The following is an 18,793-nucleotide window of genomic DNA, read 5'->3' on the forward strand; positions in this document are numbered from 1 at the left end:
CAGAGGTTTGGAATGGCTGAGCAACCGAACACATGGGTGTACTAGGGGAAGCTGCCCATTTGTGTCCCTCCCACTCCAAGGCGCATGTGCAGCACAGTGTCAACATTAACGATTCTAAATCTCTTCATTTACTTCAGGCGCTCATGCTGAGGATTCCCTTCTGGCTCTGTTCCAACTCCTGCTTCTAGTCCTGTCTTGTTTACTGCTCCCCTCCTCCTGTCTGTGAACTCACACTTCCTCCGGGGTTTTATGTTCTTTTGTTTCCTCGTGTTTCTTTTTTCTCAGGCAGCTACACTTACATTTAAATTGACATAGCTACATTGCTCAGCAGTGTGAAAAGTTATATACCCTTGAGTGACATATATGTGCTGGCCTAACCCCTGGTGTAGATGCAGCTGTGTCAGTGGAAGCATTCTTCCCCTAAGCTAGCTACCTCCGCTCAGGGAGGTGGAGTTACTAAAGCAATGGGAAAACCTCTTCCATTGCTGTAGTGTGTGTCTACACTAACATAAGAACGACCATACTGGGTCAGACCAATGGTCTATCCAGCCCTGTATCCTGTCTTCTGACAGTGGCCAATGCCAGGTGCCCCAGAGGAAATGAACAGAACAGGTAATCACCAAAAAAAAAAAAAAAAAACAATGAAGAGTACTTGTGGCACCTTAGAGACTAACAAATGTATTTGGGCATAAGCTTTTGTGGGCTAAAACCCACTTCATCAGATGCATGGAGTGGAAAATACAGTAGGAAGAGATAGATAGATATATACAGAGTACATGAAAAGATGGGGGTTGCCTTACCGCTTCTAAGGAGACAATTCAATTAAATTGGGCTATTATCCACCAAGTGATCCATCCCCTGTCACCCATTCCCAGCTTCTGGCAAATAGCTAATAGCCATTAATGACCTATCCTCCAGGAACTTATCTAGTTCTTTTTTGAACCCTGTTATAGTCTTGACCTTCACAACATCCTCTGGCAAAGAGTTTCACAGTTGATTGGGCACTGTGTGAAGAAATACTGCCTTCACTATGGGGTTACTGTAGCCATTGTAGTGTAGACAAGCCCTCAGTCTGTTCTTCACTCGAGCTGAGCTTACTGAAAATCAGTGCTGCCACAGGCTGGAAAGATTTTTGAAATGTTCCCTTCTCCTCTTTCTTTCACCCTTCCTATAAAATCTCCTCTTTATCCTAATTCTCTGCTCCCTCTCTCCCTGTCTGGTTTCCAATAACTGAGACACTAGGGGAACCTTCTCAAAGTCAGGGCCTTCTACCAGGCAATACAGCCCTCCCTTCAGCACTAGCCGGTACCGCTCCTAGTCAGGTGTCTCTACTGAATGAGACAAGGCACAGTCTGGTGGGAGCAGAGCAGGTCACTCTCCCAGTGCATCCACTCCTCAGGAGCTAGCCCAGAAAGCCAGAGATCAAGTCTTGAGATTTGAACTTGAGTCTCTTCTTTGGCTTTTTATTTTGCAACCACAGCAGGCCCACACTACATGAACATACTCTGTGAACCATAGCAGAAGAAAGGAAGTTTGGGATAAATTATGCTCGAAGGACTATTACTGAGCTGTTGAAACAGGCCTTTTGCTATAGTTTGTCACTGATCCATCAGCCATGTTTTCATGCAGGGGGAAGGAAGGCTCCATGTACAAAAGGGAGTGTGAAACTAAAGATAAGATTTGGGTTTTGCAAGAGGAAGTGAGGCTAGAGTTTCTGGTCATCTCCACACAGAGGGGATTTTAGCAGAAAGCAGGTTGAACGTCTGAAACATACACATCCTCCTAGGATAGTTTCCAACCCAGTCACATTTTTTATTCAGCAAGGAAAACTGAACACTATGGGGTGTTCTCACATTATGTTGGGGCAGTCATAGCACAGTGAAAGAGAGGAGATGCTTGGGGCAAGGTCTTTGGGAAGAATGGAAATATCTGGCTGGCAGCAGGAAAAGGTACTCTCGCTAGGCTGGGAGGAGAGTGATGCATGGACAAGACAGAGAAAGCAGCCACGTCTCTAGGGTTAAGTGTGTGGAGGATGGAAGTGTCTCTGGCACTAGCAGGAGGCAAACACTCTCACAGTGAGGCACCCTCACTGCACGGGACATAGATGTTGCCAGAACTATGAATGGGATGAAAAATTGGAGCTGCCTTTTTGCACGCGGAAGGTCCCCAGCTGCAAGTCCCCAGCTTTTCACTTCCTGTAGGTGGCAAAGCTAATCTCAGCTTTCCTTTTTTTCAAAAGTATGGATCAGATCTTCAAGCCTTGCCCCTTTCCTTTAGCACTCCTCCCACGGCACAAAGGGCAGCTGGGGGGATTCCCAGGAAATCCCACCTCCTTCCAAACCTTCCATCATAACACACAGTGCTCCAGAAAATCTGATCAGGTAAAATGCCCCTTAGGGAGCCATTACTGCCAGCATAAGATACAGCAGTCCTGTGACTCCTCTGACGTATGCAGGTGATCAGGTGAGAGCAAGGAGGACTTTAAGCCATCATTGCATCCCTCCCACTGCTCCTGCCCTTAGCATAGCTCACCTGGGCCTAAAGATCTGGTCCTGTGTTTCTAGCCTCTTGCAAGGTTAGTCTTGAAAATATAACCCAATCACTAGTGCTGAATATTTGTTATTGTGATTTGCCCTAAAAGTCCCAGTTTGTTAATGATGTCCCTTATACTCACCCCATTCTGGCCTTTGGGATCTGTGCAGTCACAAGTGCCTTGATTTGGGAGAAGATGACACTGCACTAGTAAAGGAAGCGCTGCCTAAACTGTTGCCAGTGGGGCCAGGAACATCACAAGCTGCTTCCCAGGTGGCTGCCTGAATCTGAGCAGCTAGTATGACCTCTGAACACAATGTGGGAGAAGCTTAGTAGCATGACAGACTGAGTGGGCTAGTTACAGGGCTAGGAGTGAGGGACTGCTGTGCTCTAACCTCAGCTCTGACATGGAGGATCTCGATTGCTCTGGCAAGTCACATCATTTCTCTGCCTTAGTTTCCCCAGCTGTACAACGGGGATAATACCAAGGCATCTTGGATGATTAATTAAAGGACTGTTTGGAAAGCCCTATGTACAGCTAAAATGTACTAGAATATGCCCAAAGCCCAGCAGTGGCTGGAGGCCTAGACTCCCGACTTGCAGGAAGAATTGACCCTTGCAACATGCTTTTAAAAGATGTTAACTTTGTTCAGACTGCTCTGTTTCCGCTGCGGGAACCTGTCTGAATATTGCTCCCATCCTTGCTTTTCATTATAGCTGGAGCACTAGCTACACCTCGAGTTAATGGCATCTAACAGTTTCCAGACAAAATGAATAAGCAAAACGTGAGAATGCCCCAGAGAAACGTCCGACTGACTTTCCCCAGAATCTTCGGCTGGCCCTGTGCATAGTGGCAGGATGACCAGATAAGGGTGGGTTAGGTTTGGAAAGGCAGGGGCGAAAATTTTGTGTCAGGCCCACTTCAAAATGCTGAGTCTGCCTCCGTGACTAACAGGAATGTCAACATGGGCATACTGCCCATTTTTATCACCTACCCTTTTCAGAGAAACATTACTTCCTTTTATATTCTTCTCTTCTGCCCTTCCGTGAACAATGGCTGTGCTAGGTGTAGATCACAACCACAATTGCTACAGCTTGATTTTCGTAGAAGGGAACTGTTATGAAATCCTAGCTTATATATGGAAATCCTGCTAGGTTGGGCATGTGTTGCAGTAAACCTGCCATTTATTTTATTAAAAAAAGGCAAAATGTCGTCAGTCCCATCCATTTTAACCTGTGCGCACTTCTCCTCAGCTGCCAATGCTTCTGCACCTGTCCGGGGAGATGCCCCTCCTTGCCTGCAATTAGCACACAGACAGTTCTGCCCTCTGTGCACTCAACTGTGTTTGGGGGTGACGGGCTCCTTTTGTACAATGGTGTCAATGTACTTGTACCCCAATCTGGTGAGAGCAGCCCCTGCAGTTAACAGAGAGACTGTTATCCTTACCCTCTGTCCTATGTATCTCCCAGACACAGCGCTCTTCACTGGAGTCACGAGAAACTTGGAGGTTTTGCCTTTTAGGCACTCTGGCAGATCTTTCCTTTGGTTTTGATTTATGGTATTTGCATCTACTCTATAAATCTTCCTCTGAGCTTAAAGTTCAAAAGCCCCTCAAAACACAAAGCAAAACTCCATGAAAGTTGTCTTGCTGTCCCCAGTTTTGCATCAAACCCATGAATTTCACATGCTTTGGATTCAAATCTAGGGCCCAGGTTGGCATGAAAGGTTAATGAACCGTAATGAATCTTTCACTCAACCTGCTCTGAGGTTTTGTCTATACTTGGGATTCAGCCATTGGTGACCAGAAGCTGGGGCAACTGCAGTGGTACAGCCCTCCTCATGCTGATAAAGAAAGTTAGGATTTGCACCAGTGGCACTTACTCCTGCTTGAAAATGAGGTAACCTGAACTAGGAAGGATGACCTAGTGAATAAGGGTCTTCCTAAGGACTCAGATGAGTTTAATTCCTGGTTCCTTGGGGGGAGGGATAGCTCAGTGGTTTGAGCATTGGCCTGCTAAATCCAGGGTTGTGAGTTCAATCCTTGAGGGGGCCACTTGGGGATCTGGGGCAAAATCAGTACTTGGTCCTGCTAGTCAAGGCAGGGGGCTAGACTCAATGACCTTTCAAGGTCCCTTCCAGTTCTAGGAGATGGGATATCTCCATTTATTTCTATTTCAACCACAGATTTCCTATATGATATTGGCAAGTCATTAAATGTACCCTGTCTCAGGTTCCTCCCTCTGTAAAATGGGTATAATATTTCTTTACCTCACAGGGATATTGTGAGGATAATTTCATAAAAGATTTGAAGTGTTCAGATGCTCCAGTGATGAGAACCATATAAGTAGAATATGCACTGTAAAATAAATGCATTCCTTGACCCAGGTAGATGGTTCCGTAGTGTTGAGGGGGCTGATCACATGTGGCCAGGCTCACTGGTGCTCTTGTGCTGGTGTCTGTTGAAACTGATAAACGACTGGGAGGTTCACTGGCAGAGACTGCACTTGTTCTAAAGAAAAAAATTTAAGGAAGTTCTGTCCGGAAGTGTCTGCTGAACGTTACTCTTGAGTAGTGCAGAGTTCTAAGGAGTAGATCTCTCCTAGAGAGTGTGCATGCGTGTGTTTCTCTCAGCCCATCCCAGGCTTTCCTCTTGCGTAAGCTTCATCTTCTCCTCCCTGTGCTGGGACGCACCTGCTTGTTTGGAGAACCGCTGATTTACAATGCAGATGAGCGGCTCTTTGCTTGTCTGTGCTGGTCGTCCCTAAGTTTCCCTGGCATATAAGAGGTTGTTTGGTGCCTGATGCCAAGGGCAGCGGTGGCAGAGAACACGATGTGAGAGGCAGAGATCAAGAAGAGGGGGGCCAAGAAAGAGCGAGCCCCGCAGCTGCCCTGTTGGCTGAGGGGCAGATCTGTGGGACAGAATGTCGATGCTCACACCCATCCTGAAGCCCCTCGAGGTGAAGGAGTATCTATCCAAGGGCGAGCGCTTCATCAAGTGGGACGATGTGAGTACCTGGCCTTTCACTGCATGTGATGGGGGCACGGAGGAGGCCGAAGTCCTGCTGGAGGGCTGGGAGTGCTTGCTCATGTGTGCGTGTGTGTGTGGGCAGCCTGTATGCAAGAAAGTAGGAGGGGGCAATGGGAAAATGTATGTCTGCTGTATGTGTGAGCACCTAATGCATGGAGAGGGATGGGTGGATGAGGGGGATGCTGAGTGAGTGCATGTGTGTATGGGTACCGGGGGGGTGATGTGGGCCTGTGTGAGTGTGGGAGGTCATGGCAGTGCACTCTGACCCCCACGGGCACAGGCAGTTGTGTCCTAGTTCCATGAAGGAGATCTCTGATGGCATGATCAAGGCCCCCCTTTTGTCCAATGGGGTCAGCCTAGGGAAAGATGGAAAGTCAGTGTAGCTCCCCTCCTCCTCCTCAAGACAAAGGAAACGTGTCCTTGGTGCTGTAGGTCTCCCTGTGCCAACAGGGTCACTCCCTGCACTCAGAGATCTCCAACGAGGTTGGCCAGGATATGGGTCTCAAGCAGAAGGGCTCTCCAGTTTTGCAGACGGAGGGAAAAAAATCAGATCAGGAGTTGCTTCCCTTTCTGATCGGAGTAAGTGGGTGTGGCGGTGAGCTGTTTCCTTCTCTCCCAGCCCTGTTCGCGAACAGGGAAGATGTGTGTAGTCTGTGAGCTACAGAACTTGCATGGGATATAGGGGTCCAAGTGGCTGCTCAGTCCATGCTTTCACCAGTGTTAGGAAGGAGGCTCAGGTATAGGCTTATTTCCCCACCATTCTGGGTTGGGCTCAAGGGCCTGCTTTGGTTGGTTTTTAGCTGAGGACTGTGAAGAGCTGCTCGCTCATCCATCTTCTTGTGTCTGCAAAGTGACTGGTTTGAGTTATCCATTGAGTACCCATCACAGTCTGGGGGAAGGGGTTTGGAACAGGAGTGAAGGAGGAAATTCATTTGCTAAATATTCCTCTGAGTCTAAGAATCTGTGCTCATTGTCTCCCAGGAAGGCCTCCAGCATTCCCCCAGGCAGGGATATGGGGCAGCTGTCCATCTCTTTATTTTAGAGCCAGATCTCTGTGCCTTTTAAGATTTACTCATCACTAGAGGTAAGAGTCAATAGACCAGGGCAGGGAGCTATGGATATATGATATATGATCCAGTTTGCCTGGATCTGGGGGAAGCTTTTACACAATATGGCAAAAGAGACACATTTTAAAGGTACATAAGTAGCTATGTAGTGGGTGATGGTGAGCTCCTCAAGTGGATGCAGAATTAGTTGAAGACAAAGGGCCCTCCTTTGTAGAAGCAGTATGGGATGAAAGAGGCGACTGGGGACATGCAGTAATCAATGATCTGCAATGACAATCTAGCAGTGATCAAGCCAGTAGGTGATGTAGCATGCAGATAGCAGAAATGGATGGTGGTAAGTAATACAGGTCAAAATGACACTGGGAGAGCTCAGCAACACGGGCAGATGCTCCTCCTGACTTGTATAATTTGCTGTAGAAAATAAGTGAATGAGGCCAGAGCTGAGTGGAACACAGATATATCTATCTTAATCATGATTGCTGCTAGCAGGTTTCTAATGTGGCTTCCTTAGTATTTTGTTTCTGAGAACAATGTTGGCCAAACACGCATAGTCTAAAGCCGGCATTTTCAAGTGGCCACCAATTTTCTGTCCCTGTTTTTGGGTCCCCACCTTAAGACAACTAGAATCTGATTTTTAAAGGCCTTCCCTTGGAAATACTGGGTGCTCAGCACCTCTAAAATCCAAGTTGTCTCAAACTGATCATCTAAGAACTGAACCCTCTGGTCTCCCCCAAAAAACACTGGCCACTGCTGAAAATGCTGGCCTTAGTCCTTAGGTAGTCGACAGCATGGCTCTCCAGCAAAACATATCCCTAATCAGGATTTGGTTATTCCATTCACATTTCTCCATCTCGTCATGCTTCCTGTCCCACGTGTGTGTGTGCAGGGACGGGGGAGGGAGGGGCAGGAGTGCTGCAAAGGGAAATGGTGAGACATCTTGGGCTGCAGTGTTGTCAGTGGGCTGGCAACACTTGGTTCTCCTTTTCCCTCTCATTGAACTGGATTTTGGGATCCCTTTGTTTTCTCAGCACCTGACCAGATTAGGATCCTGACGAAAGCTAGCTGCTTTAAACGGTATCCAGATTAGGTGCTGTTGGTGGGCAGGGGGAAACGTTTTGATTAAATGAAGGAGATTACGTCAGCTTCATCCGGCAAGGAGGTATTTCCTTTGCAGTCTCGGAGTCGTACTGGAATAGGGTGACCAGATGTCCTGATTTTATAGGGACAGTCCCGATTTTTAGGTCTTTTTCTTATATAGGGTCCTATTACCCCCACACCCGTCCCGATTTTTCACACTTGCTGTCTGGTCACCCTATACTGGAACCACCACGGCTTTTGGATTCCCAGGGAGCAGAAATGGCCTACCGGGCCTTTAGCACCTTCAACTGGCCTAGCAGTTGGAGCTTTCCCTCTAACGGAGGACGTCCTCCTCTAGGCTGACTTATTTTAATGTATTTTATTTAATTAGATTGAAACTTCTAGGGGGGAGGGATCATCTTTACTCTGTGTTTGTACAGTACCCAGTTCAAAGGGGGTACCATCCAGAGTAGGGAGTCTGAGTGTTACTGTAATACAGATGATACCTAATCATTATAGCCACCTTGAAGACCACTCCAAAGCTTCAGCTAATGCAGAATGTGCTTGGCCATCTCTTAAGTGGGGCAAGCAGATGTGAATATAGCAGTTGGGATATATTACCGACCACCTGACCAGGATGGTGATAGTGACTGTGAAATGCTCAGGGAGATTAGAGAGGCTATCAAAATAAAAAAACTCAATAATAATGGGGGATTTCAACTATCCCCATATTGACTGGGTACATGTCACCTCAGGACGGGATGCAGAGATAAAGTTTCTTGACACCTTAAATGACTGCTTTTTGAAGCAGCTGGTCCTGAAACCCACAAGAGGAGAGGCAATTCTTGATTTAGTCCTAAGTGGAGCACAGGATCTGGTCCAAGAGATGAATATAACTGGTCCGCCTGGTAACAGTGACCATAATATTATTAAATGTAACATCCCTGGGACAGGGAAAACACCACAGCAGTCCAGCACTGTAGCATATAATTTCAGAGAGAGGGACTACACAAAAATAAGAAAGTTAGTTAAACAGAAATTAAAAGGTACAGTGCCAAAAGTGACATCCCTGCAAGTCGCATAGAAACTTTTAAAAGACACTATAATAGAGGCCCAACTTAAATGTATACCCCAAATTAAAAAACATAGTAAGGGAACCAAAAAAGTCCCACCATGGCTAAACAACCAGGTAAAAGAAGCAGTGAGAGGCAAAAAGGCATCCTTTAAAAAGTGGAAGTTAAATCCTAGTGAGGAAAATAGAGAGGAGCATAAACTTTGGTAAATGAAGTGTAAAAATATAATTAGGAAGGCCAAAAAAGAATTTGAAGAATAGCTAGACAAAGACTCAAAAAGTTATAGCACAAAAAAATTTAAGTACATCAGAAGCAAGAAGCCTGCTAAACAACCAGTGGGACCACTGGACGATCAAGATGCTAAAGGAGCACTCAAGGACGATAAGACCATAGTGGAGAAGCTAAATCAATTCTTTGCATCAGTTTTCACGTCTGAGGATGTGAGGGAGATTCCCACACCTGAGTCATTCTCTTTAGGTGACAAATCTGAGAAACTGTCCCAGATTGAGGTGTCATTAGAGGAGGTTTTCGAACAAATTGATAAACTAAACAGTAATAAGTCACCAGGACCAGATGGTATTCACCCAAGAGTTCTGAAGGAATTCAAATGTGAAATTGCAGAACTACTAAATCTAGTCTGTAACTTATCATTTAAATCAGCTTCTGTACCAAATGATTGGAGGATAGCTAATGTGACGCCAATTTTTAAAAAGGGCTCCAGAGGTGATCCCGGCATTACAGGCCAGTAAGCCTGACTTCAGTACCAGGCAAACTGGTTGAAACTATGGTAAAGAACAAAATTGTCAGACACATAGTTGAACATAATTTATTGGTGAAGAGTCAACATGGTTTTTGTAAAAGGAAATCATGCCTCACCAATCCACTAGAATTCCTTGAGGAGGTCAACAAGCATGTGGACAAGGGGATTCCAGTGGATATAGTGTACTTAGATTTTCAGAAAGCCTTTGACAAGGTCCCTCACCAAAGGCTTTTAAGCAAAGTAAGCTGTCACGCGGTAAGAGGGAAGGTCCTCTCATGGATCAGTAACTAGTTAAAAGATAGGAAAATAAGGGTAGGAATAAATGGTCAGTTTTCAGAATGGAGAGAGGTAAATAGTGGTGTCCCCCAGGGGTCTGTACTGGGATCAGTACTATTCAACATATTCGTAAATGATTTGGAAAAAGAGGTAAAGAGTGAGGTGGCAAAATTTGCGATGATACCAAATTACTAAAGATAGTTAAGTGCCAGGCAGACTGCAAAGAGCTACAAAAGGATCTCACAAAACTGGGTGACTGGGCAACAAAATGGCAGATGAAATTCAGTGTTGATAAATGCAAAGTAATGCACATTGGAAAACATAATCCCAACTATACATATAAAATTATGGGGTCTAAATTAGCTGTTGCCACTCAAGAAAGAGATCTTGAGTCATTATGAATAGTTTTCTGAAAACATCTATTCAATGTGCAGTGGCGGTCAAAAAAGGTAACAGAATGTTGGGAATCATCAAGAAAGGGATAGATAATAAGACAGAAAATAGCATATTGCCTCTATATAAATCCATGGTATGCCCACATCTTGAATACTGAGTGCAGATGTGGTCGCCCCATCTCAAAAAAAAATATATTGGAATTGGAAAAGGTTCAGATAAGGGCAACAAAAATGATTAAGGGTATGGAATGGCTTCTGCATGAGGAAAGATTAATAAGACTGGGACTTTTCAGTTTGGAAAAGACATGACTAAGGGGGATATGATTGATGTCTATAAAATCATGACTGGTAAATAAGGAAGTGTTATTTACAGGGCTGGCTCCAGGCACCAGCCCACCAAGCACGTGCTTGGGGCAGCACCTTGGGGCGGGGCGGCGCTCGGGTTTTTATTTATTTAATTTAATTTTTTTTGGTTCGTAGGGGCAGCACTGGAGGGTTTTTTTTGTTTCCGTGGCGCGGCGCTAAGGAGGGGTGGGGCTTCGGGGGGGGCGGGGGCTGGCGCGGCGCTCAGATGGGGGTCGGGGGTTGACGCGATGCTCGGATGGTGGGGTGGGGGTTGGCACGGCACGGTGCTCGGAGGGGGGCGGGGGCTTGGCGCGGCACTCGGATGAGGAGGCGGGGGCTTGGCGCGGCACGGCGCTCGGAGGGGTAGCAGGAGCTGGCGCAGCGCGACACGGTGCTCGGAGGGGGAGCAGGGGCTGGCGCAGCGCGGCACGGTGCTCGGAGGGGGGTGGGGGCTGGCATGGCATGGCGCTCGGAGGGGGGAGCAGGGGCTTTGGGCTGCGTGGCGCTCGGGGGGGCAGGGGCTGGCGCGGCGCTTGCAGGGGGGGTTAGGGGTTTCGGGCGGCGCGGTGCTTGGAGGGGACGGGGCTTCAGGCAGCATGGCACTGGGGGCGCGGGGGTTTGCGCGGTGCTCGGCGGGGCTTTGGGCGCGTGGTGCTGGGGAGGCGGGGATTTTGGCTGCGCGGCCCTGGGGGGGTTTCAGCTGCGTGGCACTCGTGGGGGGGTACGGCGGCGCGGCACTCGTGGGGGAGAGCGGGTACGGCGGGATGGCGCTCTTCTTTTTTGCCTGGGGCGGCAAAAAAGTTAGAGCCGGCCCTGGTTATTTACTACTTCTCATAACACAAGAACTAGGGGTCACCAAATGAAATTAATGGGCAGCAGGTTTAAAACAAACAAAAGGAAGTATTTCTTCACACAACACACAAGCAGTCTGTGGAACTCTTTGCCAGAGGATGTTGTGAAGGCCAAGACTGTAACGGGGTTCAAAAAAAAACTAGATAAGTTCATGGAGGAGAGGTCCATCGATGGCTATTAGCCAGGATAAGCAGGGATGGTGTCCCTAGTCTGTTTGCCAGAAGTTGAGAAAGGATGACAGGGGTTGGATCACTTGATGATTACCTGTTCTGATCATTTCCTCTGGGGTACCTGACATTGGCCACTGTCGATAGACAGGATACTGGGCTAGACAGATCTTTGGTCTGACCCAGTATGGCCATTCTTAAGTTCTAAATGTGGCCAGATTCAGTTTTAAACATACTTCTAGTGAGAACAAATTATAAGCATCCTGAATGTACAATCCTTACAAGTTCATGCAAGTAGCTTCAGTCACTTCAGTACATTGTGACTCATGGCACATAAGTAAGAGGTCATAAAGCCCCTGTGTGGGCTACTCCCATCGCAGACCACAGTGCAGGGATTAAATAGCCTTCATGGAGCCACATATCGGGGCTTGGAGTGTGCAGGGCCTTAACTCCATCCATCCAAGGCAGCAGCCAGTGCAACTGAGCCAGCACAGAGTGGAAAGTAAGCTGTGCCAAGTAAAGGGATGTGTGGAACAAATTACTTTCTCCCTGGAGCAATGGAAAACCAGACACCAAACTGTGACTATGTCACAATTATATCCCAGGGCCAGTGCAGGGCAGCAAAGCTACAAGCTGTCCCTTACAGAAGGTAACTCCTCAATTGATCCTTAAGTGATTATTGGAAATGGATCCCTTGAACAGGAAATAGGATTTCTAAGGTGAAATTCTGGCCCCCTTAGAGTCAATGAGAGTTTTGCTCTTGATTTCAGTGGGGCCAGAAATTCATCCCAAGTGATGTTTTGATTTTTGCATATCTCTACATATATTGGGGGCAAAGTTAAGGTGGGTGAGTCAGTATGAGTCAAGGGAAACGATGGTGAATGAGAAAGGGTCATTCCACAAAGGAGAACAACCTGGCTCCCCTAGCTGTTCATTTCCAGCGATTTTGGGATTTGGGGTTTCTTCTTATTTAAAGTGATGAATTTTTGCCAAGAAAGTACTATAGGTTTGGGGTGTGAGATGAAATTAATTGAAACATACTTGTAATTTATTATCACAAACGTATATAATCCGTGCTCTGCACTGGCTCCCAATCCACCCCCAAGAGCAAGCGAAGGATTTTATTACCTACAAAGCTCTGAATGATCTGGGTTCCCACATCCATCTCGCCTGCTATGCCACATCATAGCAGCTGTGTTCCACAAGGCAGCTCTTGCTCTCTGTCCCTGGGGTTGAACTCCAGGGCATGGGCAGCAGGACATTCTGATGGAAGATCCTCATCTCTGGAATTCACTCCCTCCTGCAGTCTCTCACAGGCCAACCTTGATGCATGTGTTTTAGGATGCTTGTGCTCAGTTTGTCTTTTTCTTCATGTGGGCCTATAGCCAAAGGGGAGAAGCCTATCCTGTTAAGAAAAGGAGATAGAGGCAGGGATGACCATGGTTTGTGCCAATTCTCAGCAAGAGTTCATGATAATTTATGCAACATCTAAGATCTCACAAAGTCGGGTGATTGAATAAACTCTGTTTGAACCCAGTTGTAGCTAGCATGGATCTGTTCCTCATGTGGACAGGAAGGAAGGAGGTCCTTCTGGGCTTTTCTACACTGAAGACCCTGCTTGGTTTTAAAAAGCTTGGTTTGGTGGGAGAGTGTGGGAAATCTAGAAATGTGGCCAGTGGGGTCCTCATTTGCATGTCAATGTCCAGAATGCTCTTCCAGCTCCTAGCAGTGAGCTCAGGGAACTAACTGAGAACTATGGGGACATGGGTAGGTATGTGTATCCACATGATCTTTCTGCCTATTGCAGAACAGGAGAGAAAGTGGCAGTGAAAGGAGGGAGTGGAATGATGAGAGGGAGAGCATGACAGACAGATGGTTATTGCCATGTTTAGTGCTCACGGAAGGTGCCAACCCTGGAGATTTAAGTCCGTTGGATACTCATAGGGGAGGTACGGGACACAGTGGCAACATATCCTTCCTTCCCACTTTGCTGCCAATGTGCCTCGGCTCAGCATTGATCTGGAGGCGGGACCCACCATTAGGGGTAGCAGCAGTATAGGTTCGTATAGCCTCCATAACCCTTGGCTCTCACTTGCTGGAGCTGAACTCAAACCAACTAATTGCTTTACACAGACCACAGAATAGTCAGAAGGTGATTCACCAAGTCTGGGCTGCAGGGGAAACTACCTTCCCTTACAGATTTTCCAAAGCTTTAAACCTTCTTTCTCCTGGTTTTGTCAGGACACAACGAATGCTTCGCCTGTGATTCTCCGGGTAGATCCAAAGGGTTTTTACTTATATTGGACATATCAGAATAAGGTAAGTGCTGAGCTTTCCAGCTGTGTCTCTGAATTGGAGTTTGTAAAAGTACCCAGAGTAAAGGGGCTTGGACAGCAGTCAGACAGCTAACCACAGAACACATCCCATCTTAGAAGAAAGCAGCACACAAGGGCCTGGGGACTGCCATTTGTTCTGTGGCAGGTGCCCCTGCAGGAATTTCCTGGGCAATTCCAGGAAAGAGCAGGGAATCAGAGGAACTACGCTGCAGGTGTTGATGGGAAATGAACACTTTCTTGTCACAGGTTTTAGCTGTATAGCTCGTTAGTTCCATGCATCTCATAGTACTTTACAAAGGTGAGCAAGCATTAATATCCCCATTTACCAGCCAGGCTGAGTGAATTGTCCAGAATGAGTAAATGGCAGAGCTGGGGCTACAACCCAGGACTCTCGAGTGAGAGCTCTGTGCACAGCCTACGAGGCCAAAAGCTACAACTATTACATGCCTCAAACACGTATGGACTATGCTTGTAGCTAAGTCATGTGCTGATGCTTCCAAGAGCTATGTATGAAGTTTATCCAGGCATGAGCTGAAAAAAGGGAGGAAGGAAGAAGATGGAAGACAGCACACCTCAGTTCCAGCGGGAGATATTGGTTCCTCCAGTGCTAAACTGGAACACACAGTTGTATATCTAGCTGGGCGGTGTGATTCCCAGCTTGCGTAGATGTGCTTGCGCTAGCTTGCTAAAAATAGCAATGTAGCCAGGGTAGCATGGGGAGCGGCTCATGCTAGCCGCCCAAGTACATAGCCGTTGGATCCCTGGGTATGTACTTGGGTGGCTAGCCCAAGCAGCTACCTCTGCTGCCCTTGACACATTGCTATTTTTAATGTGCTTGCTTAATCAGAGCTAATGCGGGTACATCCACACAAGCTGGGAATTACACCTCCCAGCTCAAATGTAGACGTACCCAGCAAGGGAGAGGTAGATCGGAGCATGCAGACTCTCCCATAGCTGGAGCGAGGGGTGGAGAGGAGCAGGGATACTGGAACAGTTTGTATAGTGGGGATGCTGAGAACCATTGAACCAAACTGTAAACCCTGAATATAATGGAAACCACTTCAAGCCCGTGTGTGAGGCAGCACCCTTAGTTCCAGCACCTAAGCAGGGGAGATGCAGTGGGAAAGTAGAAAAAATCCAGTTCCCCAAGAGGCAGAGAGTGCTGGGAGATGGCAGGTGGGAGGCTGGGCCTACATACTTCCGCTTTCTAGTCCACTGTGGTTCAGCTTCACTTCCTTCTCATGACCCACATACTGACGCATGGCAGATAAAGAGACAGCAGCAGTAACATTGCAGAGTAGTACTAGCTGGGACTATTTGGGTGCTATTAGTGACATCTTCGCTGTGACGGTTTCCTTGTAACAGTGATTGCCAGTGCCCGCTGAGGCTCCAGCGTGGTGAACTCCCTCACAGCGGTGCAACAGTAGTGCTTGTTGGCACAGCAGTTGTGTGAGATAAGGAGCTGTTAGCAGCAGCAACTTATGCTGTTATATTCCCCTGAAATGTCTGCATTCCCTTCTGCTGTGTGTCTCCTCCTGAAACAGTTGGCATTCTGCTTGAGGGCACTCTAGAGCTACTCATCCTGGTTGCAGGAGTGGAGCTATAGGGAATGCTATAGGGCAGGGGTGGCCAACCTGAGCCCGAGAAGGAACCAGAATTTACCAATGAACATTGCCAGAGAGCCACAGTAATATGTCAGCAGCCCCCATCCGCTTCCCCCCCAGCGCCTCCAGCCCCCAGCGCCTCCCGCTCACCATCAGCCCTGCCAATCAGGGCCTCCCCCTCCCTCCCCATGCCTCCCGCCCGCTGCAATCAGCTGTTTTGCAGTGCACAGGAGGCTCTGGTGGGATGGGGGGAGGAGCAAGGGCATGGCAGGCTCGGGGGAAGGGGCAGGGGCCTTGGGAGAAGGGGTGGAGTGGTGGCAGGACCTGGGGCAGAGCAGGGGGTTGAGCAGTGAGCACCCCACAGCACATTGGAAAGTTGGCATCTGTAGCTCCAGCCTCAGAGTCAGTGCCTATGCAAGGAGCCGCATATTAACCTCTGAAGAGCTGCATGCAGCTCTGGAGCCACAGGTTGGCCACCCCTGCTATAGGTGTCTGCTTCCTCCTGCAACACAGTGGAACAAGTGGGCAGCTCTGGAACAGACTTACAAAAATCAGGAGAAACACCAGTTTTTATAAACCTGACAGACACTGTGACCGCCCCCTCCCTTCTCCCTAAAATAGCAGATGTGCAGGGTATGTAACTGGTGCGAGAGGTTCAGAGCTGGGGAAGGCAATGGGGACAAGGCCTGCTGCTATTTGGGCAAAGAATGCTTATTCTGGGGAAGGGTGTGAGCAACAGGCCTGGTACTTGAATTGTGGAGCTGTGGGGAGTAGGCCTGCTGCTGTGGGTGGAGACACAGGTCAAGTGCCTAATTTTACTGGGAAATGCAGTACTAGTTGATTAGCATCTAGTACAAACTGTAAGCAAATCTGACAGCCACAGGGCACATCTGTCTGCTTTACATCCTAGGAGAAGCATTTGTCTGGCACCTTTCCCACTCTGAGAGAGTCTCTGGGTGTTGTGTGAGCTGACAACGGCTGCTGGGTGTAGCTGATAGGCAGGCTGCTGGCTGCTGGCAGTATGGGTTGGCATGGGCCAGTCTGGAGAGTGTGCCCATGGCAACGAGTGGGCGGATGCAGTCACAGAACAGGCTGACCCCAATAGATTATGTGGGTGACATGGGTGATTAGCAAAATGACACTGGTGGGGGCAATAGGCAGGCTGATGACATGGGTAACAGGTGAGGGACTGGGGTGAACTGGACTGTAACAGGCTACTTTCCATGGCTGGGCTGGTAGCTGATTCAGTTGCCCTGCACACACACCATATTGCTGATCCCAGGTCCAGTGGTAACTGCTTGGCCCTGACAGGCCTTGAGGGCACCCGGATGGGAGCAAGATGTCATGTTATTAGGGGAGGAGCTATGTTAATTATTGTATTAAACCTTTGAGTCTGCCATTGTGAACTAGATGTTTCCACAAGTGTAAGCAGACTTTGCCGGAGCTGAGTGCTTGTTCAGTTAGTATAAGTACTGTGCCTTCCCTCCTGAGTGCTTACTAAGCATTGCACATCCTGCCAGATGTTTCCAGGGCTCTATGCAGAGTCCCTATTTTCACTTCAGAGATACTATCCTGTCTGATTAACTGGGCTTTACTGAACAGCAATCCACCCCTGCTATAGCCTTTCACCTGCCTCCTTCTTAGGGCAAGTTTGTGGCATGCCCTTTGGTGGGTGTGCAAGGTGCTCTCCCTCAGGGCAGGAGCTTGACGGAATTGCAGCCTTTGTGCTCTGTTGCCCCCAGAAACTGTTCCCTGCCAGGACCTCCACCCCAAAAAGGAAGGAGGTGGAACCACATATCACTGTCCCTCTGCACTGGCCAGGGGAGCAGTCGGCTTACACAGTGTTGCAGCAGGTGCTGTCTCTGCGTGGCTGGGAGTTGTGGCATTGTTTCTGCTCTGGAAGTGCAACTCCACACTGACCCCAATGCAGGGCTGTGAGTGAGAGCCACCAGAGAGCCCTGCCATTCCCTTTCTAACCCTTCCCTCTCTTGCTGTCCTTGCCCTTCCTCTTCCAAGTGCCAACCTCCTCCTTGTTTTTATTCTTTTGCAGGAAATGGAATTTTTGGATATAACCAGCATCCGAGACACCCGAGTAGGAAAATTTGCCAAAATCCCCAAGGTGAGTCTGTGTCCCTTTTCTGTCCAAGGCTGAGCCCTTGCTGGAGCATGTGTGACATGTTTACATAGATAGTATTTTTCATACTGCCCTGAAGGTATCTCAGAGCACTACACAGAGCTCTCTCTAACCAATGGATTAGAAACTAGCAAAGCAGTGACTGTTGAACCAGTATCACACTTCTTATGCAAGTAACCAAACATCTCAGATGAAGAGTGCCATATCTTAACAGTCCTAGTGCTACGTTGCACATGAGCACAAACCTTGGCCTAGGACACCTGTCATTTTCAGGCTTGGAAACAAGAGTGTTACCACACTGGGCAGTACGGGCACTTGTATATGGGAGAGGGTGAGAAGCAAGCATGGGTCCATAGCCTGTAAATTCACGTGGGCTTAAATTGCTGAATGAGAGATTTAGGTTAGACCTTAGGAAAACATTTTTTAACTGTACAGGTAGTTATGTACTGGAACAAATTACCTAGGGAGACTGTGGAATCTCTGTCGTAGGTATTTAAGAACAAGTTAGACAAATACCTGTCAGGGATGGTCTAGAACTAGATGATACTTAGTCCTGCCTCAGTGCAGGGGACTGGTCTAGATGACCTATTGAGGTCCCTTCCAGTCCTACAGTTCTGTGATTTACAAATACTGGGGGAGGAGACAGGCAGGGAAAGGCTCAGTGCTTGGTGGGGGTGCTGTTTGGCACTCTGGGGCACGGAGCTTAGGGTTACCATACATCCGGTTTTTCCCGGACATGTCCGGCTTTTCGGCAATCAAACCCCCATCCGGGGGGAATTGCCAAAAAGCCAAACATGTCCGGGAAAATGCCGGCCGGGCACTTCCCCTCCCGTGGCTGCTCTGCTCCTCCCCTGACTCTTCGGCTCTGTTTAAGAGCCAAGCTGCCCGAGCGCTATAGGCTTCAGGCAGCCCCCTTGCCTCCGGACCCCAGCCGCCGGCCGGGCACTTCCCCTCCCGGGCTCCAGCGGCGCAGGGTCCGGAAGTACGGGGGCTGCCCGAAGCCGGTAGCGCTGGGGCAGCTCGGCTCTTAAACAGAGCCGAAGAGTCAGGGGAGGAGCAGAGCCTCCGGCCGCGGCGGCTCTGCTCCTCCCCGACTCTTCAGCTCTGTTTAAGAGCCGAGCGCTACGGGCTTTGGGCAGCCCCCAT

The 18,793-nt window shown here is 48.3% G+C and overlaps 1 protein-coding gene across 1 annotated transcript in view; it reads left to right on the forward strand.

Annotated features, from left to right (window-relative positions):
* The first annotated feature begins 5,159 nt into the window (after positions 1-5,159).
* The window catches only part of PLCB2 (phospholipase C beta 2), a 66,823-nt gene continuing 53,189 nt past the window's right edge, over positions 5,160-18,793 (forward strand). The window contains exons 1-3 of the mRNA XM_054024754.1: positions 5,160-5,538; positions 13,815-13,892; positions 17,564-17,632. Of these exons, the coding sequence (XP_053880729.1) occupies positions 5,455-5,538; positions 13,815-13,892; positions 17,564-17,632 (231 nt within the window). The 5' untranslated portion in view covers positions 5,160-5,454. The remainder of the gene's footprint in view (positions 5,539-13,814; positions 13,893-17,563; positions 17,633-18,793) is intronic.

This window comes from Malaclemys terrapin, chromosome 4, assembly GCF_027887155.1.
Source record: "Malaclemys terrapin pileata isolate rMalTer1 chromosome 4, rMalTer1.hap1, whole genome shotgun sequence".
NCBI lineage: Eukaryota > Metazoa > Chordata > Testudines > Emydidae > Malaclemys > Malaclemys terrapin.